Source organism: Pleurodeles waltl, chromosome 3_1 (genome assembly GCF_031143425.1).
Source record: "Pleurodeles waltl isolate 20211129_DDA chromosome 3_1, aPleWal1.hap1.20221129, whole genome shotgun sequence".
Taxonomy (NCBI): domain Eukaryota; kingdom Metazoa; phylum Chordata; class Amphibia; order Caudata; family Salamandridae; genus Pleurodeles; species Pleurodeles waltl.
Genome location: NC_090440.1, coordinates 975,900,547 through 975,922,856, shown reverse-complemented (window position 1 = coordinate 975,922,856; position 22,310 = coordinate 975,900,547). Strand labels below are relative to the sequence as shown.

Below are 22,310 nucleotides of genomic sequence, written 5' to 3'. Positions count from 1 at the left end.
TATCTTACGCTCTCACAAAGAGCAGAGGAGGAAGCCATGGAGCCCCGGCCTCCACTGAACCTGCTGATACCAGACTGCATATATTTAGTGTCATTTATCATGTGCTTATCCCTTGGAGAAAAGACGACATAACTGGTGATGGCAGAACAGGTGTTCTTTTCCTTTATATGGAAAACTACCTTTGTCTGGTCAGTGAAAGAGATATGAATTGTCATGAGCTGTAGTCGAAACAGATGAGCTGCAGTCTAAGCAGATGAGCTGGGTGAGGGAGAGGAGAGGGGGCAGGAGTATAAAAGCTGGAATAACCGAGCAGGACCACAGCAGGGGTTAGATTTCCATAATTTTGACATTAACTAGTACTAGCCAATTGTACCCCAAATATCGGCAAAAACACAGACAGACTGGTGGCAAAGAAGACCTGCTGGGACCTCCTCTGCTGCCCTTTATCACAGTCGATCAATAGGGATATTTACCACAGTAATTTCCGACAGTCAAAGCCAAGTCAGTGGGTCACTGACACCTGAACCAGAACAGGACAAGGTCATCAGGGAGGAAGCTGCCACAGAGCTTCCAAAGTCCACATCCCGTTCACAAACAGCCCCCTGTGTACAGGCTTCAAGAGTGCGAACAGATAAGTGAATTACACAACATGAGATTTCAGCATTTGAGAAAACAGCAAAAGAAACAAGTCACTAACCTGCCACCCAACAAGAAAGCAATAGGTATTAATGTAGACAGACAGGTGAGAGAGGGTGTGTGTGTCTAAGCGCAATGAAATAAAGACAAATACAAAATATTTCCTGGCCACACTGTATATTGTAACATGTAGAACAGCCCAACAAACAAACTAACATCTTGCAGAATAGATGAGGCTTGGGCCGTCCACTCCATTCACACCCTGAAGAGGCAAGTCCCGAGCAGTGTTTGGCTTCAGCTACTCAGTTCAGTCACCGGCTCCGTGGACAGCAGCTCAGTTCACTGGGGCAGGAGAGTAACAGGCCCTACTTCTGACATCAGGACAGTGCCAGTACTCAGCCCGCGTGCTGCTTTGCCTGCAGGTGCAAACTTGAGACATTGCTTTCAGAGTGTAGGTACAAACCAATGTCCTGCACAGCTTCTGTTCCTCAAGTTCAGGGCCTTGTGTTCTTTCAAGTATGAATGCTAGTTGAACTTAGCCTTGGAAAAATCCATTTCGGGGTGCTGCTCCATGAACCTAGGATGAGAACATCAGAAAGGAGTGTAAATGATCCTGATAACGTGTCAATAATCTGAAAATATGAAATCTTATGTTAGCTCAAGGTGTACAAGTAATCTGGATCCTGAGGCAGCATTATCACAACAGGGCAGCCACTCACTGACGGTTTCCCATTGGCTCAAAAATCCAAGCAGGCTTCCTATGACACACACACACACCAAGCTTGCCTAATGACCGGCTCTGACTCCGCTCTTACACAAGACCTCCAATGCCTGTGTTCCACTCTGTTCATTTATTGATTCTGACCACAATCTTTCCTCAGTCTTCCACACAGGTCTTACTTTCTTTTATTTCTGTCCCTCCAAATGCTCTTCCTACCAGTGCTAGTCCAATGGCGAAAGCAAGGTAACATCTGCATATTCCGTCAAGCTGCACCTTTTAGTAACCAGCTTAGAGCGCAGTCATCACAGAGGGCCCTACACTAATGCAAGAGGTCTTTCCATTGGTCCAGGTTGTAAGGAGAATATCCCCTGAAGCAGCCATGGCATGTGATTGCTACAGTGAAGAATGTACCCTCAAACTCCCATTGGTGTACTGCGCACAGAAGCGGAGGTCAACAAAGTATCAAAAAATAAAATAAAAGAACTCATGCTGATTCTCAGCAATCTCTCAAAGTGTTAAGGCACCTGATCAAATAGTGTCTGGCAAAAGAAGGTCCAAATGCACATAGATAACCGAAAGAAACTTTAGCATCAAATTAAGCGTGTATGACAGCCAGGAAGGCTAGGATCAAGTAAAAAGGTTCTGTTGGACAATAAAAAATGGTAAAGTGCAAAATATCCCAATATTAGACAATATTTAATCTAGTATTAAAGAGGAAACTTTTACTTACCTGTAACCATCAGTTTGACGCTTTTTGTGCTACAGTTTCATATGCTGTTCAGTCTCCAACAACTTAGCGTTTGGTTCAGATTCTTTTAACTTGTTTTTTTTTTCCCCCCAAAGTCTTGGTTTTGGTACCAAGCGTAAACAGAATGATTCAGGATCACGTTTTTATTCATGAAATGTTGCATAGGCCTGACTAGTTTGAAGGGTGACAAGATCACTTCGCATAGAGACAATGTATTAAAGGCATAAAAGTACAAACATGATTTGATGCCACGGACAGAAGTTAGCTGTGGAGTGGGTGACATAACTAAATAAAAAACACAAGAAATACAAGAAAAGTGATTACTGCGCAAAAAAATAAATAAATACAAAACCAAGAAACAGGAATCTGATTCCTGTTTCTTGGTTTTGTAATTTTTGTTGGTGTAGCCGAAGGTAGTTAAAAAAACAAACTGTTAATTAGTAATCTTCATCTTTTGCCCCCAAAACCCAAAAGTCCACAGGAATGTAGTTTCCTGCTCAGATGGTATACCTTTATCTGCCATGGTCATAGGTTTCCGAAAGTGTGCTCAGTTGATAGGTTTTTCACCAATTCTGATGGTGTGCCCACGAGGAGGTTGAAAAATCAGATGTGAATCAGCAGCAGAACAGGTTCCACTCTAGTGTCCAAAGATTAATATTTTCAATTTGCTGCATGTATCTGCTGCACAAGTGCAGGCTGTAAAGCAGCAGTTACTGTGACAGAAAGTGGTCTGTTGCATGTTTCTGGAGAGCATACGCCTCAGCTTCAAGTTCCTCATATCTAGTTTCTCTTGGTTTTTATTTTTGCCTCAGCATACACGAGGATCACACCTATACCCGAGGGCTCCCTGTGAGATGGGATAAGATCAAGAGATAGGCTCTGTGCTGTGGAGGGGCACACCATGTGCACCTTCCTTTTACCAAGTGTGGCCACTGTCAGCTCCCTGGGCTGTAGAAGACTGGCAGCGGTGGCAGCAAAAAACACCGGTATGGCATTTATTTATTTTTTTAACCTATCAAGATTTACCCAATGGCTTCTCCAATGTTATAAATCGGTCTGTCAGTCCCCTGGACCCAGGTCTTTCACTCTATCCACGTTGGACATGAAGGCACACATATACGTGCAATGCAAAGTGCTTGGATCGACTGCCCTGACTGTGACAAGGCATGAATTAAATTTGAAGTCCTAATCAACACAGTTGAATAAAATTGAGGTTGGAGAGAACACAGACGGCAATGAGAGTTGTAGGGCTTCTTCAAAGCATTCCTGAGGTCCTTTGTAGTGAACCAGATTCTAGGATTAGGAGCAAAGGAGGTACAGGGTTCTTTTAAAGTGTAGAGAAAACCCTATGCCCTTTCCTACTCCATTGTTCCCTAGTGTTACAAACCCTCCCCCAACAGCCTTACCGACACATTAAGAGATTGTTAAGTGAAGAAGCCTCTCCCTCTTAAGCCTTTGTTTTGGGTCTACTCTGACCGTAGACTTCCAGCTCTACTCCACCTTTCTTCTGAGATGAAAGGTTTGGCTGGACCATTCTGGGAGCAATACACACAAGTCAATAACTGCCTAAAACCAGTATCGGAGTTGAACTTGTGGCATGAAATGTATGAGGCAGAAACTATTAGCCAGTGTGACAAGATTTCTCTACAAGAATCCAGGAACCCACAGCAGAGGAGACTAAAGCTCTTCTGTGCTCCAGGGCTGGGGTTGTTACAGTCAACTCGTATTTGCTAGGAGGAGGAATCTGAAAATTCAACAACGCTAGGCGAAGAGCTGCCTCAATGACAAAGACCGCAGTACCGACAGCTGGACAGAGTCAGTGCGATCTCGCTGGGTGGGCTGTTTAGGGACAGCAGAAACCATGCTACTTCACCGCCGTCCACCAGCAATTGCAGGTTCAGCTTCACAAAGAACAGCAAAGACAGAAAGGTAATCTTCAAGAAGTGTCCTAACATTCATCTTAAACCAAGCAATGCCTTTCCAAGAGGAGCAGTCAAGGCTGTCTCCTCGTTCCAGTACTTATTACATTGAAGTCCATGTAAATGTGTGGCATGCCCTCTAATAGTTAGGTACAGTATTTTGTTTTATGTCGGAAGTAAAGTACTTTTTGAGTAAAAGCACTGGTTGTGCCCTTATTAACGGATATTAGAAATCTCATTGAGGTCTGGGTTTTACCCTACATCAGCTCCCCAAGTTAGTCTTGAACTGTCCACTTTGCTACTGTAGACTACTCAACTTTGCAGAGGGTCAAATGCTAAAATGATGTACTTGGTCCTTAGTTTTGGGCTCAACAGTAAGGTAAGGCCCAGGACACCAGTGGTAAAATGCTCTTATTGTTACAATCGGAGCCCAGTATCCCATGGCCTTCCTGGGATCCCTGGAAATGTTCCCACAGTGGTGGTACGCTTAACGTAGTGGAAAAGACAGTAACCATTTTTTAGAAACTGTCTCACCAACTTGATCCCCTTTTCTAGCTTGCATGTAGTAAATGAGCATATGCAAATCCATGGAGTCCTCTACAAAAGACAATTAAATGAAGATCCACCCCCCCACACCGTCACCCCCCCAAAAAAAAACATTCCAGCACCTTTCTTGCATGCAGAGTTAAGACGTGGTCGGCATAAAGAACACAAATGCCTTGTGTGAAACTAATCTGTATATACTTAGCAATCCATTTCGTATTACCAGGCTTGGGAAAAAAGGCCATTCCCCAGTGCAGGAGTGCAAAAGGAGTTGCTTTGTTATCTACAAAGGCTAAGTACAGTGAACACAGAGCGGAATAGTGCTAATATCTACTCATACAAAGATCTTTCCACCACACTGTGAGGATTTAACAGATTCAATAAATTGTTTTATTTAAAAAAAAAAAAAAAAAAAAAAAAAAAAAAAAAAAAAAAGAAGGTGAGACTACCATTGACAAGAACTTTAGATAGGAACACAAAACAACCCTAACATAAGGGTCTGCAAATAAGGCTCTTTCATAGACGAAGCCTGTGGCCCATCAAACCTCTGCAATAATGTGAAAGTAAGGGGATTTAGTGCCAGAATCCAGCCAAGTTAAGAGCTACTGTTGTGGTCACCTGCAGTGGTCAACCACTGCCTTCAATCCAGAAACATGCAGCTACCAGCATATAATTTAGGCACACCTACTAGGCGTCTAACAAGAAGGACGGCATGCATTTGACCAGTTTAAGAATTATTATTCAGGAACTTTAATGTGCTCTATCTTCCAATAAAGATCTAAAAATACCAGATTACAGAGGGCGGAGAAATGACAGGAAAGTACAATCAGCAGAATATGAATGCACAAAGTGATAATAATGTATACAAATATACAAAAGAGTTTAAAACAGGATGTAAATCACATGTGTCATGGCTCAGGAAGCTAATTCGTAACCAAGTTTAGCATCTGGATAAAACAAGCCTGACCCTAGCTGCCAGTTCACACGATCACTACAGCCATCCAGATCTGTGCTCAGTTGATGCTCCTATTGCGAGAATGGTTACACCTTATCCCAAATGTGTGGATCACATCCTCATAACATAATTTGAATGTTTCAATATCCAATCTACAATTCTGATGCATTTTCTAGTCAGCAGTATTCCAGACTTTTCCCTCCTTGTCTGAAGAGGCAGCGGAAGCTGCAAAGTGTCAGCAGCATTTTGTAAGCTGCACAATGCCATAATGTTATCAACTAAATGTAAAACTACTGTTAATCAAAAGGGCCTGGTAGAACTGGGAAAGCCATCATCGTGGACCAATCACGTTTCTGATCTAAAAACATGCCAGTGAGCTTTTCAACTGCTGCAAATTAAATAGAGGACTATGGCAGGAGCTTTATCAATCCCGTTTAGTCACATTTCCACTAGAACTGAGGTCATCCTCCATCACCTGATACCCAGACCTCATCTAAGGGCAATAATGTTACATCAGCAAAGACAGCTAGGGCTTAAAGGTTGGGGCCAACCAGGTTCTAGTCTCAGACAACCATGCTCCTAATTTGGCAACGACACAGGACGAACCTGCTACAAAGAGTTTCTAAGGATCAATTCCCAAAAGTTCTCTGGCACAATTTTTTTTAACCTGATTACTTGAATTTGTTTCAGTCCTCAGGCTCCTTAAATTATAAGGGGCTTTATTATGAATAAAATATTGACCAATCCTACAGTTTAACACATCCAAGTCAAATACCCTTTAATGTTCAACTAGGAGAGTCTAAATACCATCCCTACGATGGAGGTTGAGAAGTGAGAAGACACTGATAGAACACAGTTCCCTCGGTCTACTAACCAGTCTTCTTGGTCAAACATTATTAAAAGACATCCCAAGTGGGAAGGATCATATCTCATGGTGGGGGGGAAAAAAAAAAAAAAATCACACATAGCAAAGGGGCTAAACAGAAGTCCTGTGGCAACTGTCCAATCAGTGATCTCAGATTAGCCAGTGTACAAAAGAGCCCCAATGCTGGAAAGTCATTGACCTCTCCTGCTGCAGACAGTTGCCTGTTCCAGGATGTGGATATGCACAATTTGTGCAATACACATGCACACTGGAGTCAGGCACGCCTGTTGATCTACACTTTTCATAAAGTTATCCGCCCATGGTGAAAAACATGCCCGACATCCTAACCTCTTCCTGCTACAGCTACACCCATTATCTGGCAATATCAGTCTTTATCAGGCTGCGAGGCGCCAGGTGCAATGTTCTGCAACTAATCTCACAGATGGGGGAAGTCCTGATTTTGCTCTTTCACAGCCACGTAGCTGCCATATTGATCCATGGCAGCTACCTCACGTCTCCTTTCTTTATCACCAGGGACACGAGGTACCGCTCACCAATGCAGCTGATAAAGTGAGTGACAACAAGACCTTTGGGATGAAACATTATCCAGTCACCACTTGGTACCTTATTTTGAAAGGAGATAGGTAAAATGTAGAAGCAGTCACACCAGGGTTTGAAAGGTGCGTGTATATATGCATCCTCAAACGTACTTTAAGCAGGAGATCACATCTTAAGTTTACCAAATGCTCTTCATTTATTTCCTTTTGCAGGTAGTCAGAAAGTGCGGTCAGTGGCTGCTGAAACTCTAACACGCACAGCTCTATTTGTGGAGGCTACCATTTTCAGATTTCATTTGCCCCTCAGAAGAGCAGCACGTAAGTTTCAGAGTCACAACATAAGCTTTCCAGTGTGCGGAACCATCTCATTTTTACAAGCTTAAGATAGTCCACTGGTGTGGTTGAGAGAGAGTAAACATTGAATCACACTATTTGATGAACATCGCTCACTTTAAATGGCACCAAAAGCACGTGGAGGAGTCAGAGAAAGTCTATGAAAAATAGCTCATAGCTATGTGTAAAGTATGCAATTATTTAATATCCACAATTTTAAAGTCCATAGTGTGCGCTCTTGAGCTAATCAAGTACAGCCTTGGGCACATTCAAACACATGCAAAAAAAAAGAAAAAAATAACATACTCCCCTTAGGATGTACGATTGCTTGAACCATGGAGGTTTCACTCTTGCTAACTTGGACAACGTGCCATCATGAAGATTAGCCTATCATGCTACACTAAGCCAGGATTTCAAATGTCCTAATTTTTATTGCTGACATTTCAACTTTTTTACATTTTGCACATTTCTCCGTTATATCAATTTTAATTATAAATATTTTTTAACTTTGAACAACACTGTATTTACTGGGAGACTTCTACAAACATCTGCTGTGCTATAACAAATTAAAAAAACCTGTCAGGTCATTATCCGATACACTGACAAGACATCCTGAGATAAGAACGGGTTATTTCCATGTACATGCACTCTTTACAGCTGCTCATAAAGCACAACTAAGATACAGACTGGCCTTGGCATGATCACAAAGACTGAAGAACCCCGGTGCGACATAAGACTTCTGGCCTCTTACATAATACCACAGCTACCTTCCCGTGCACATCGCTGGAAGGAGATTACCAAACACCCAAGGTAAGGAAAGGTCATTGAACTGTGACAATAGTTTCCTCAAGTTGAAGTGGTTCATTATTAGACTTCCATCTCAAGTTTAAAGAAATTGTGGAAGGAGAAAGATCTCTGCTGATTGTAATCTGCAGTGGGAAGGCTGACTTCAACACAAAGAAATCCTCAGTGTTGCTTCATTCTCATATCGATAAGGAAAGCAGAACTAAGAAATCGTACCATCATGGCACAAAGTGCCCGATGCAGCAGTTTGTCCAATAGAGAAGGATGCAAATTTGAGATCAGACTTATGGGTCAGAGTCTGCAGCACCAATCTCTGCCAAACACAGAAGAAACACAACATGACAGGAATATCAAGAGCATACTCATTGTCCAGACCCTTCAACGGCTGCTCATTCCATACCATGCAAGACGAACCGTAGATGTAGATCAACTCACAGAAAGTTCTGTTCAGCCCCTGCCCAGCACAGCAGTATGGAGCACTACTTATAACACTGAGGTAGGACATTTGGAATCTGCAAAACACAGCATTGCCTGTACACTAAAACCAGTCTCTAGGCCCATAACCCTCAGACCCTGGCCTACAGCAGAAAGGCAAAACATATTAAGACCAAGTCACTGTCAATATCCTTTGGCATCTGACCATTCTGGGTCACAGCATTGCATGCATATCGAGACTGTACTTAAAGACAAGACCCATCAACCCCCACCCATTACAGAATGGCACAACACTGCTTATAACACAAGTTTAGCCTCACAGCTTAGGCCCTTTGGTCACTGACCAATGCAGAACATAGCTGAGCTTCTACAATGACACAATATACAGGGCTTAGAACCTTGACCAATGCAGACAAAGCACTATTTAGACATCAAGACCAAACTCCCTGTTTACATTCTTCAGCACTTCACTGCTTCTATAGAGAGATTAGACTCTCACACTAAACCATTCAGTCCTACCCAATGCAGAAAGACAAAGCCAACACTACTTGCACATGAACAGCAAACTCGCTGTCTAGACGTTTTGCCAAACAGGACAAACAGTGCATGCACAAAAAACGTGGACTCTTGAATGGAACCCTTTGGTTCACATCTAGTGCGAACCAGCATTGCTTGCACATTGCAACCAGACTCGCAGACGAGAGCCTTCAGTCCTTAGCCAACCCTGGATATAGCGCTCCTTGTACATCAAGATTGAATTCACAACCTAAAACTCTTCTGTCCCTACCTTACGGCACATCAAGGACAGACTTATGGTCCAGACGCTTTAGCATGCCAGACACAGTACTGTTTGTACATCTAGACTGGAGTTGCGGCCTAGACTTTTTAGTCCGTGGTCAATGCAGTATCACAGCAGAGAAAGGATGTCGCCATAGAGCAAAGGTGCCATAACTGGACATCACCTGTGTACAAGGAACACTACTTGCTCATTAAGAAATAGACACAGACATTGGCCAGAAACAAAAAATGCACTCCAAAATAGCAGGTTATGGCAAAGACTGCAGCAAATCGGTCCAAGTCTTACTTCTTCAGGATGTCCTGCTTCTTCTGTTCTTCAGAGGTAGGGAGCCCCATCGACTTCTGCCGTTGGTCATACATCATTTTTTCCACCATGCTGCGTGTCTCGCTATCCAGATCTGACAACTAAAGGCATAAGGGCACATTCAAGCCTGAGTTACAGTAACAACGTCCCTTCATGAGTCATCAATAAAGATAACATTCAACCCCACATTAAGCAGTACATGCAGCCCACAGCCCCAGCCTTCATCCCAATCTTTCTCAACAGATTTTGAGCAACCCAGCTATTAAGAGAAGACTCATACTGGTAGTAAATATTCACTACATATCAGACACAGTGTCCCAGGAACCCTGCTAAAACGAATCCCTCAACCCCATCATATGGCTAAATACTAGAACTATATATAAAACATTTTTTATTGAGTTGATCACTTGTTTATATGTTACACTACTTAGGGGAGAGAATGTGGCGTTATGGCCAGAGCTGCAGACTTTGCAACTGGGGAAGCAGGTTGGAGTTTCGGTGTCAGCTCAACATCCTTTGGTTCTTAGCAAATCACTTAATCTCCCCATGCGTAAAGCCCAAAAGGAACGTGTCCTTGTGTAATGTAACTAATGCTCATGTAGAGCACTCCAATACCTATGGGTCAAGGCTGAGTGATATAAAATTGCAAAAAAACAACAACAATAAAAAAGTGTTTTGCACACTTCTGTCATTGGGCTACACTTGGGTTACGTGTGGGTGATAGTTGGACTCTTTTTTTCAGGTGGCTATCTTGGGAAACTTATTTGTTATGAAGCTCCCTAATCTCCTCATTTACTGCAGTATCCTCAGTAGTAATGCTTTCAGTTTTCTACTTCAATACTATCAAAATGATGGTCAGATTTGCCACACTCTTGGCATGAATTCAGGATGTTAGCCCTCTAGGTGCTCATAAGAACACTGCAGTAAACTGCTGACCACCAAGGTGTTAACTGTCAGTCTGCTGTTATTGTTAAATGTGCAGGTTTCAGTCTACATGGCAGAATGTTTTCATCTAACAGAAGAGGAAGACATTTTAGAACTCACTTAAAATGTATCCTAATTTTTCTTTCTACAGCATTAACCATAATTTCTATGACAAAATAAAAATAAAAACTCAAACAATAAATACAATAAAACCGTCAAAACAATATTCCAGTATAAAATTAAAATCCCAAGTACACAGTACATTTTTATAAATTCATAACTATACTCCAGGCCAATACACCCTTCAAAAAAAAAAAAGCACCGCCAGTAAAACCTCCTCACAATTTAACAGTTGTAAATACAGGAGGGCTGATCTATACTCCCTAAAACCCCCTGCTTTCCAAATAGGCGACAAAAATCTACGTCACAGAAAACCGTAGTAGCCACACAAATAAAAAAAACAAAGTGTTCTAAGGTCTGAAGTGAACTACCATCACAGGGACACACCAGAACAGAGTTTGGATCGTATGGACTACAAGGAGAGCAAATGAAAGTGCGGAATGAACCCAACTTAAACAGTTAATACAGATATATCCTAAGGGCACTTCACAAGAGTAAGATAAGGCTCTGGGCCTGCCACCATTTGAAGAAGCAGGAGAGAGCAATTAGCTAACTTAGCAAGTGATTCCCTTTCCCTGGCCTCTCTTACATGGTTCAGGAAGATAGCCCCATGTCCTCCATAGTGAAGCCCCCTGGCTTACTAAACAGGTCTCGACTTGCAGGCAGAATATACCTCAGCCATTGAATCTTGAGCCCACGCTCACACCACAAACAATCCTCTATAGTGTTCTTGTTCAGGGCTGTGGCGTCCCTGCCCCATACTGACAACGGAAATATTTTCACTAGGTCCTCCACATCGTCCAAACCCAGCTTTTTGTGAACAGAAAAGGTTGAGCTAGCGGATCCCACTCTCAATAATTTTCTACAAAAGTGATTCCCCTCATTTTAAAAAGCTCCACTGCTGCTAACCCCCAAATGGCAGTGCCATACATCAGCACAGGAAAACATTTCATTTTGTAAATCTGCAGTAGCGGTAAGACTTGTTTGCGTCCCACAGTAAAAGCAAATTTAAATAAAGTGCGACATGCCTGGTTAAAGTGGGCACATCGGTTTTGGAGGCAAGGCCGCCAATTCCCCCCTTGGTCAAATGTCACTCCTAAATAAGGGAAAGATGCTACCTTTCCAATTACTTTACCTTTAATAGTTATAGGATGCGTCTTAGGGTTCAACTTCTCACACACTATGTAATAAGACTTTGTGATGTTCGTATAAAGACGTAAATCCTCCATAAAACTAACAAATAAGTCCACCAGGACCTTGAGGCCATTTGCAGTACAAGCCATTTATACTGCATTCTCTACATATATCAAAGTGGGAACAAAAGTTGAATTAACTTTACATAGGTTCTTACCATTTACAGTTAGGTGATGGTTAAGACCATTGTTATATAGCAAAAACAAAACTGGTGCCAGAACACACCCCTGCCTGACCCCCTCGCGGGAAGGTGAACAAATCGGTACATTCCCCTCGCATTCCATACCTAACCGAGGCATTGCCCCACAATAGAGTTCTCTTATAAGGTCAACCCGGAAAGGGGGCAGCCCTATGGTAACACCTAGGATCTTGTCGATCCCCCTTTTGAAAAACTGGAATAATCACAGGTGTCTTCCAAGCAGAGAGGATAGAAACCTGGGCCACCACATTAATGACATTTGTTAAAACCATAGCCCAAAGAGACCCCCCCTCCTCCCCCCCCCCTTTAATACAAATCTATGGGTATCCAGTCGGGAACCGGTGCTTTATTTGATGGACTAGCTAAAATGGCAGTCCACTCTTCGGCCACTTCAAAGATAACATTCAGGGGGGAACATTCTACTCTCTCCTTTGTTCGATTCCTGCTCCTCCTCACTTGAGGCGTACACCCTTTGAAAATGGGCCACCCATGACTCGGGGTAAAGAGAGGTGCCAATATCCTCTAGCACAGCCGCACAAAGCTGTTTCTCACTGAAAAACTGCCCAAAACCCACTGAATCCCCCCGTTTTACAGGCAGTTGTTAATTGCTCCCAGGAAGCCTCCTTTAACTCCAATTTCCTTGCCCTAATAGTCTTCTTGTAAACCTTCCTTGTCACCTAGCTGCCTTTCAGCCGCTCTACATACCCTGTTAAACCAACCCACACCCTTTGAACTCCTCCCCCAGTCATTTTCTTTGTAACATTATTTGCTGAGGTACAGAGATCCCGGAATGCTTGCAACACTAAGTTGGATCGGTGGAGGGTAAAGGATCAAAAATAATATCTAAGTTTGTTCCCACCACGGTTTGCAACAATCTCGGGATGGAAAGACTTCTTATCGTCAAGCCCATACCCTGAAAGGACAAATTTCTAATGCCAGGGACTGCTACTGGTCTATTTCGAATTGGGATGGCCAGCTTTGTGGTAATAGTTAGAGTCACTGTAACTTGTCTGAAGGACTAACCCCGGGCTAATAATATCTACAAGAGACCAGGAAGCAACCAAATATTCAATTATGGAACCCTTCCCTCTACCCACAAAAAGTAGAATAGTGGGATGGTAAGTCTTGCATTGTAGCCACCAGATTGCATAACGCTGCGACGCCCAAAGCCTTCCATAGCTTTCTGCCCCTATAATCAGAAAAATGCATGCAAAACGGAGGCTCGTCTCGAAAAGGGATTACTGATTATTTGTTTGAACCCCATCTTAGCATTAAAGTCCCCACCCACAAGAACATTAAAACCACTCAAAAAGTTAAGCACTCAAGGATCGATATGACCCAAAAAAAGAACCTCAATCTGACAACCAAGGTCCCTAATTGAATTGTAAAAAATGACTAAGAAAAAGTTGACCTGCTTAGTTGCATCCACCCAGAGGATCTGGATCCCAGTGTGTTGCAGGGCAATGGGAAAAATGCAGAGATTAATTGCAATACGTACCATTATAGCCAAACCCCCTCGGCCCTGTCCCAAAGGTGGGTGACGCGGCAATATGAAAACATTCAAAGCCCTCTCAAATGATTCTTTCCCGACTCCATGTCTCCTGCAACATCACCACATCATACTTAGTGACCACATTTAGCCATTAGTGGTCCTGGCACTTAGACCTCATCCCCACTGTATTCCAACAAAGAATCTTCAATGAGGAACCAAGGGTTTCCGATAATCTCAACTTCGATGCCTTCTGTGGAAGAGTGGATACTAAGGGCCACATTCCTAATGAGTCAGGAGCCACAATATCAGGAGATTGTAGTCAATAAAATGCCTCCAATATTGACAGGGGGAGAAATCTGTTGAACAAAGGCAAGCTAGGGACTCCCATGGGCCCCACACTCCGCAGGTTCTGAACTTGAGGCCTGGGTCGCAAGTGCCGATATAAATAGCCAAGCGGGAGACTTTGAATCCCCGAGCCTTTTTGCAGTGTGACTCTAGTGCAAAACAAAAACAGACCTGCAAGTGATGAAGAGTTAGAATTTATAACAATACAGACTCCATTATGGACTTTGCCACTGGACCCACCCATCGAACTCGCCTTACAAACAGGATATCACTGTATTCCCTAATGTTGAAGTCTGTATGCCAGAACAGCCCATGGCAAATCTTGTTCTTCAGCTGGGCTTTGATTTCCTCGTTATCCTCAAGAACCCATGGCAGTCCGGTGGCAAATACTGGAAGGATCACAGTGTTATAATCTTCAAGCAAGTTACAAACGGGCAATTGGTCCTGGATCAGTAGAGTTGAATTGACAGAAGCTGATGCCGCCACTAATGGCCCCACAGGATTATCTTAAACTAGGAGGGCAGACTCCCGGGGAAAGCCAAATGAAAGACAGCAATGATGCGGAACCATCTTCTATCTCCAGGAAATGTCTTCGCTCCACCACATTAACATTCTTGGAGATCACCCCAAATGCTCAGGCCAGAAAAGAGTCTAAAGCGGTGGCTGACAAAGTTCTAGGGGGATGGATCTTTGGTACTCGTTAATTTACACTTTTCCATCGTACTCTATCCCCCTCCTCTCACACTCCCCCTTTAGCTGACAGTGGCCCGAAGGCATAGTCCCCCAAGCAGAACTCCAAGACAACCAAATGGTGCCCAAATCAAAGACAACAGTTACCTCAAAATCAGCCAATCCGTAATCCTGGGACAGCAGAGGAAAGAGGGGAGGCCTAGCCTCTTCTGGTCATAGACAGGCCCGGTCTTGGCCCAAGCGCATCCCGCACTGTGGGTGACTCAGCTTGCTAAAATATATCTTTAGGCACAAGGATGACATCAGCAGCCATTCCCGCCACTTCCCCACTGGTAACTGGAGTCCTCAGTACCTCGAAGTCCCCTTGCTCCACAAGTGCGTGTCCCATGCTGCGAGTGGCCCGGCTTACTAAAATATGCCTCCAGGAACAAGGATGATGTCAGCTTTTTCACAGGGCACAAATCACCTTAGAACACACTACAATTCCTAAAATTAGTATGGTAACATCAACAAATAATTTAGAGTGTAAATAAAACCTGTAATCGCCCTTTATACAGTCTCCTTTTGTGACCCTTAAAACCTGCTATTTACTACAATGCATTTCAATGGATGCTATGTATATTGGTCCAAGGATGGCTGCCATCACTTCCTGGTTGAAGTGCTAACAGCCAATCAGATATACATATATCTGTCCAGGGGGTGTGGGTTCCGGGTCAGGGGGGAGAAAAAGGGGATTCTGAAAAGCGACAGCATCAAAAAAAGGTAGCTCTTTGAACAGAAAGGCCCCTTTTTGTTATTTGGTGTAAATCTGTTCAGTAGTTTGAGAATTAAAGGAAATTTGTATACATAGGGACACAGATCTGTCGTGAATCCAATGCCAAGTGTTGCAGCTCTGCGCAACAGAAGGAAGCAATGTCATTGGCTGGTCACAACCTGTGGAGAAAGTTGCAGCCGCCATCTTATCAACCGTTGCACAGCCCCGGGGAATGGAAATAGGGGCTCTAAATAATAAAAGGGGTCACAGTACTCTGACTCGTGAGGTTCACCAATGAGTGCCTGAGGGAACCCTCATGAGCTTGAAATGGTTAAAAACTTTTTTTTCCTCCATGATCATGGAGTCGAGACACAGTCGCGGGCCCCGTGTAACATTGCGCCGTAGTCATGAATCCAGGTGAAAATACAAAATACACATTCATGCACATGCACTCGAGGACAGACCCACTGAGACACTTACATACCCACTCAAAGCCCCAGACTGACACTTGTACACCCAGTCATAGACCCACTCAATCACTCATACATCCACTCACAGACGCACTGACACCCTTATAGATATGTCTTACTTTACAATGTAACTATAACTCCCGCCCCCGCCATGCAACGCGGTCATTAATGATGTCATTTCAAATGTTAGTTATCTTATCAATGATGTCATAAAACAGGTCATGAGTGATGTAATATGTGAGGTACTTAGCAGTGGATGGCAAGTCTGGGAGTTATAGATACTTTAGGGCACTAGTCATAGTTATTTGAGATCTCTATAATGATTTCCAGTGGTTTTGTTACTTTTTTTTATTTTTATGTGAAGTAAAATAGTATTACAATTTCCAACTATAATCTCACTTCAACTCTGAGTTTCTTTTATTTTTAGTAAATTTCTATATTTTCTATGTATCTGGCTTGGCATATGGCCCTTCAACCCATGCAGGCACTCAACACCTCGCCTTAATGTGTCATGTAATAATATAAATGGTGTTATTTTAAGAAAGGTAGGCATCCTCCTGGCTCTGTCAAAGTGTCCAAAAACCAAAATACAAAAAGATGGCATATTGGCTTATCAAGGGGTCAGCACGGGAGCATATATTAAGCAGACCTACTGGATTTGTCAAAAAGTCATCAATAACTACAATTAAACATTTTTTGGGGTAAATTCACATACTGCAATGCTTAATATTGATTGTACTTTCAATTAAGCACTTTTTAAAATAAAACAAACCATTGACATCTTTGAGTCTTATTTTTAAATTTTTTCAGGTCACAAAGTGCACCCATAAAACCAACCACAAGGGGGCCTGGCACTCTAACTCTAACTAATATAGCTTTAGCTCAGAGTGCTTTGAAAATAATGGTAAGCTCTTCTGGGGTTGTGGATTCAATGACACAGGAGACTTGCTGCATTTTTGTTGTTGTTGTTGTTAGGGGAGCTGCTGTGGTCCCTGCAGCCACCACAAAATTAAAAAGAAGCTTGGTGGTGTCACTGCCCCTTCTAGGGATACAAATTGTCAAAAGTTATTTTTAAAAAAATTAAAAAAAAAAAAGTATCACATGGCGCTCCTCAACTGGAGAAGTGAAAGTAAAATATGCAGCTACTCCACTCGTTTCACCATCACTGCTTTTTATTTAATTATTATTTTTTAAAGGGTGAGTGTGGCATGTGCCCCCCAAACATTTTCAAGGCCCTGAAGATCCCATTCCCTGGGGCTGATTATTTAGTTCTTAAATGGAGAGGGAGGCATGTGTACCGCTCCCTCAGGCCACACTATTTTATTTTTATTTGGGGTCCCCATCGCCGAGCCTAAAGACCCCGGGGCACCCCATTTCCTGGGGCAATGGGTTTTTAAATTTGTGGAGGAGGTGTGGGGGCCAACCTCCACTAACCAACGCTTGGCCCCAGGTACTCCATCCCCCACAGGTCCGATGGCAGAAGTGTCCCAGGACTCCATCGCCGGGGACAATGCTGTTTCCTGCCTGCAAGAGTGCAGGAATGGAGAACTTCAACTCCCTAACCGCACGTTTTCCTCATTCATTTTTCCATATGGATTTCGAACAATGATAGCGCTGAAACTACTGGACGGAACTACACCAAATTTGGCCGAAAGGTAGGTCCGGATCCAGAAGGCAAACTTTTTTTGTTTTGCTGTAAATCAGTTCGGTAGTTTTAGAGAAATTTTTAAAAATCCAAATTTGTATATTTAGGGATGCAAAGAATTCACGACCCATCCCGATCTCGTGTTGGGTTCTGATTGGCTGCCAACACTTCAACAAGGAAGCAGTTGAAGTGTTGTCAGCCATGTCAACTGAAGCAGAGTCCCTGAAAAGAAAAAAAAAAGAATAAAAAATACAAAAGAGGCTAGGGTACGGATATTCTGACCCCTTAGCTCTGACTGTCCCCACCCATCCCCAATCCATGGGCTAAAAACCATTGTTTTGTTTCTCTGCTGCAAATTCACGACAGGGTCACGAACACTTGGTACAAATTAAAGAAAAAAAAAAAGCAAGGGTTTCTGCGCTTGTTTTTAAATAAGCCCCCAAGGTGGGCCAGGTCCCATGGACACTTTTTAACAGGTGGGGCCTCCACCTCCCTAGGGCGAATACTGTAATATGAGCAGGGGGGCGATGCGGCTGCAGCAAAGCCACAGCAAACCACTCCGTTTCAGACAACTGGACCTGTAAAGGAGGTCCCTCTGTCTGAAAACGGACCTTTCATCTTTGTTCCCTGCACACAGATATATGTGTGCATGTAACAGAGATGAAAGGTTTGCTTCAGCAAGCATGGAACTGCTGTTAAGGCAACTCCTTGCTTGCTGAAGCAATGGCACTGAAGGGTGACCTTGAGGCTTCCACGCAGTGCCACATAGCCCATAAAGGGTAATTTGCATAACAAAAATATATAAAAATGAAAAAAAACATATAATTACAGCAAGAGAGCCCTTGAGGGTTCCCCACGGTCCCAGATAGCCCATAAAGGAATAAAAAATAAAAAAAGCAGCTCAACATGAAGGTCAAGCACCTTCACACTGAGCACTGAGGGTTCGAGTCCAACCGGACTCGTTTCCCTCAAATTTTTTTTAACTACAAATGTTTAACGGTAAAATAAAAGGGGATTTTTTTTTTTTAAATAAATACATTCCTCCTTTTAAATTGAACAGAAATATCTCTTTCCAAGTATATCATACATCAAAGCCTAAAAAAAGTCTCTCTCTTTCAATCTGTTTCTCCCACTCACACACCCACCGGCACCCTTAAGCACCCACTCACAAATTCACTCGGACACTCACGCACCCATTGAGATCTTGTGTACCCACTCACAGACCCACTAACACCATCATGCACCCACTCACAGACCCGCGCACACACTGACGCACAAACTAAAACACTAATGTACGCACTCTCACACCCAGTCACACTCACAGCCACTCTCATCCCCAGATACACCCTCTCACACCTCTTCTGACACCCAGAAAGGCTGTGGCCAACTTCCACCACGCACAGTTAAAGGGCCGTGCACAGCATGGGGTTGGGTGGTTGGCCGAAGGGACTGGCTGCAGGAAAGCTCTTGCGGGCAACCCCTACTGCGCTCGGGCGAAGGCCATGCACGTTGTAAGGTTGGGTGCTTATAGGGGGTTGGCCTCAGGGCCCTGCTACATGGCCACGCGAGCCAGTGGTTGGGTTAACGTATAGTAGTGAAAATTACTATACAGTAAAAAAAACAAATCACGGAACAAAAAAACAAAAAAACAAAGGTTACAGGGACGTTATAGTTAGGCTCTCATGTTAAACGTACCAAACCACAGAAATTCACCAGTTATAGTTAGAGTTACCTCAGGTAACTATAACTCGTGCCCTAAGGTAACTAAAACTCACGCCCCGTCATGCACTCCTAATTAACCCACAAATTACGGCACTCATAACATCTTTGATAACCTAATTGATAATATCAATGTAATATTTGCTGTAAAAATTGATGAAAAAACTGCATAGCGGGAGCGCGAGTTATAGTTACCTTAGGGCACGAGTTATAGTTACTGGAGGTAACTAACTATAACTGGTAAATTTCTACACTTTTGTATTTTTTAAATGTGAGCCTAACTGTAACGGCCCTGTAACCTTTGGCTTTTTAAGTGATCAATGAATACATATCTTTCTGCCACATTTGGTGTAATTCCCTTCAGACATTTGCAGTATTGCTACTCAACTGTCGTACGGAAATCTGCATGGGTAAAATGCATTTTTGGACCCTCATTTTCCTCTGCCCCCGCTTGACGGATCACCCCGAAACTTTCAAGGGTGGAACTGAGGTGGATCAACTTTTTTTTGTAAAGTTTAATCAAACAGCAACAAAGTTATAGGCAAAACAAAAGAAAGTGCTTTTCCAATGGAAATGTGGACCTAACTAACTATCCAGTGGCAATTGCCACTGGGTAATATATAAGTAAATCTATCCAATCTTTTTAAAGACCTAGATAGGGGTGTACCACAAGGTTAGTCTATGCATTAAAAATAGACTTAACAAAAAGATGCTGGAGGCTGACATATAAAGTTTGTTGCAAGACGTCAATTGCACAAGTGTGTATTTAACATTTACTTTGGGATAAGTGGTTGTTAAAATTCTACACCACGTTTCAGGATTGCAGAGCATGTGTACTCACAATTATAGTGAGTATAAAGGCAGTATGGTCTTACTGGAACATAAGAGGTTTGAATGAGCGTTTCCCTGCTCATAGATGTGTTCCACATTGAAGGGTGGGGTATCTCCCAATTGAGACAATCATTTGATTGTGAGACCATCAAATTTGTGCATAAGTGCAGCACCTGGAGAACATCTCTTAAGAGACAAGAAGTACTTATCACATAGGTGGTAGATCACCTTATTATGTCTTTGCTTGTGGCAAAAAGCAAATAGTAGGCAGAGTATCATAATTCCTAAAATGATTCATAGTGCAGAAAAGGGGTGCCTGCTGCCAGAACACTGCCTGATGGCCATGCACAGAAGGGGGAGGGGAGTAAAGTACCTTAGAGCAGAACATCTGCAATATAATGGTAGCCGGATGAGCAGAGTGTCCAATTAAGGCTGCTTCAAGCCACATACCCCAATACACATTGTGTCTACTAACTGAATAGTACCAGCAGTCTTCTTGCTACACCGGTTTATACACCTTCACCTCCCTTCCCACTGCTAGATCACCTTATCTTCTACATATGTGCTGGGAGAGGGAGAGAGAGACCAGGCTATAAACTCATCAGTCAGACTGATAGTTGGGGTGCTCACCTTTGAGTTTTCTGGGTTTATCTTCTTGGTGTTGATTTCAGGATCTGTGGAAACTATCCTACTCCACCACTCCATTTTATTGATCTGTTGAGCAAAAGATCACAGTTTTAGTACAACAGAGCATCTGAATGCTTTATTTTGACTGCAAAGTCAAAACACATCTACTTTCCAAAGGACATCACTTGTTGTTAATCTGGTCTACATATCTTTCTAGTAGCCGTTTATGATGGGTTACTGTCACTCCTCAGGTCTGCTTTCTCCCTTTTTGCCATTTCCCACATATACACTTCCTCCCTATATTGCAAGATAAGTACTTGCATATTTCTGGTCCAGCACTATAACCAACGTGTGGACCCATCTATATTTGAAATTTCAGATTTTACTGCCCTCCTCCGACTGGAGGTATGCCCTCTCCTTGTGTAATCCTAAATGTAAAATACCTACTGGATTCGCACCCCAAGTCCTAAAGAGGAAGTGTCATTATCTGCCCCTGACAAGTCTCCTCTCAAATGTGTTTACAACAACAGTCGAAGTAAAGAAGCAAGATACCCATTTGTCAGACACTACAACTCTCACAAGATGTGCCTACTCGATCTCTGCCTTCTACCCATTCCACTTTTTCAAATAAAGGCACTGGTATAGTTAACAAGTCTTCACCCCAAGGGATTTGTAGTGCACTTCACCATATGCCACCTCCTCAGTAACAACCATACTTGTCTCCCTTCACTCTTCTCCATGGAGGTGCTCTTCCCCATCCTACACCCAGGGACAGAAAAGGAGGCCTCACCTTCTCCAGATGGACTGTGATTACTTTGCCGTCTTCGATCAGCCAGGAGCTCTCCTCCACCTTCACTTCATTGTAAAGCTCCCCATCGATGACTGGAGCCTGGCCCTTCAGGCCTACCTTGAGAATTCGTCGCTGAATGTCCACCACCACGTCCTTCCCCTTTAACCGAAAGCTCACATTCAGGGGTACCACCAACTGGAAGAAACACAGAGATTATGGGCTTACTACAAGATGAAAGAAACACTTTCTATTTACCTCCATAGCAGTTATTACAAGGGGCTGAGACCACTCACACCCTGAACCAGAACCAAATCCCCCTGGCCCCAGGTGGCTTACACTAGCCCATACAAGGTAACGTAATTAAGCAGAAGATCCAGGTGCCTATCTGGATTCAGAAAATTCCAGGTGCTATGTGTGAACTGTGAAAATACATGACCTCAGTATTATTTTCAGCATTTTTCCTTTAAAGAGATGGACTGACCTCCTTTAATGCTGGGCAAAGCAGGAAGAACTCAGTGTGACATAACCAAAGATCAGGCAGCCTCAGAAATGCAACCCTGGCTCAAGTATGTACCTTAATGATTTTGTCTGCATAAATAAAGTGTATAACAAGGTATTTTAGTGTTAGGCATCTGGGAACAGGAAAGAAACTACTGGAACATCAGGAGGGGGACCTCATAAATCGACCATTCAAACTTAGGTCAGACACTTCTATGAACTGATCCACCATTTCCAACATCACTTAAAGCACTTCCCTGGGTGCTATATAGAAACAGATCTACAGCTATATAAGGAACCAGTTACCCACATAATTATCCAAAATAGCACACCGCCATTTTAGTGAGAACTGTGTGTGGCCCAGTTCATTCCTAACGACAAAAAATGCACCTGT

The 22,310-nt window shown here is 43.0% G+C and overlaps 1 protein-coding gene across 1 annotated transcript in view; it reads right to left on the bottom strand.

The window, feature by feature from the left end:
* Positions 1-796: 796 nt before the first annotated feature.
* The window catches only part of NUDC (nuclear distribution C, dynein complex regulator), a 48,335-nt gene continuing 26,821 nt past the window's right edge, over positions 797-22,310 (bottom strand). The window contains exons 6-9 of the mRNA XM_069224068.1: positions 21,419-21,613; positions 20,632-20,715; positions 9,601-9,719; positions 797-1,213 (exon numbers count right to left, since the gene is read on the bottom strand). Coding sequence (XP_069080169.1) covers positions 1,162-1,213; positions 9,601-9,719; positions 20,632-20,715; positions 21,419-21,613 — 450 coding nt within the window. The 3' untranslated portion in view covers positions 797-1,161. The remainder of the gene's footprint in view (positions 1,214-9,600; positions 9,720-20,631; positions 20,716-21,418; positions 21,614-22,310) is intronic.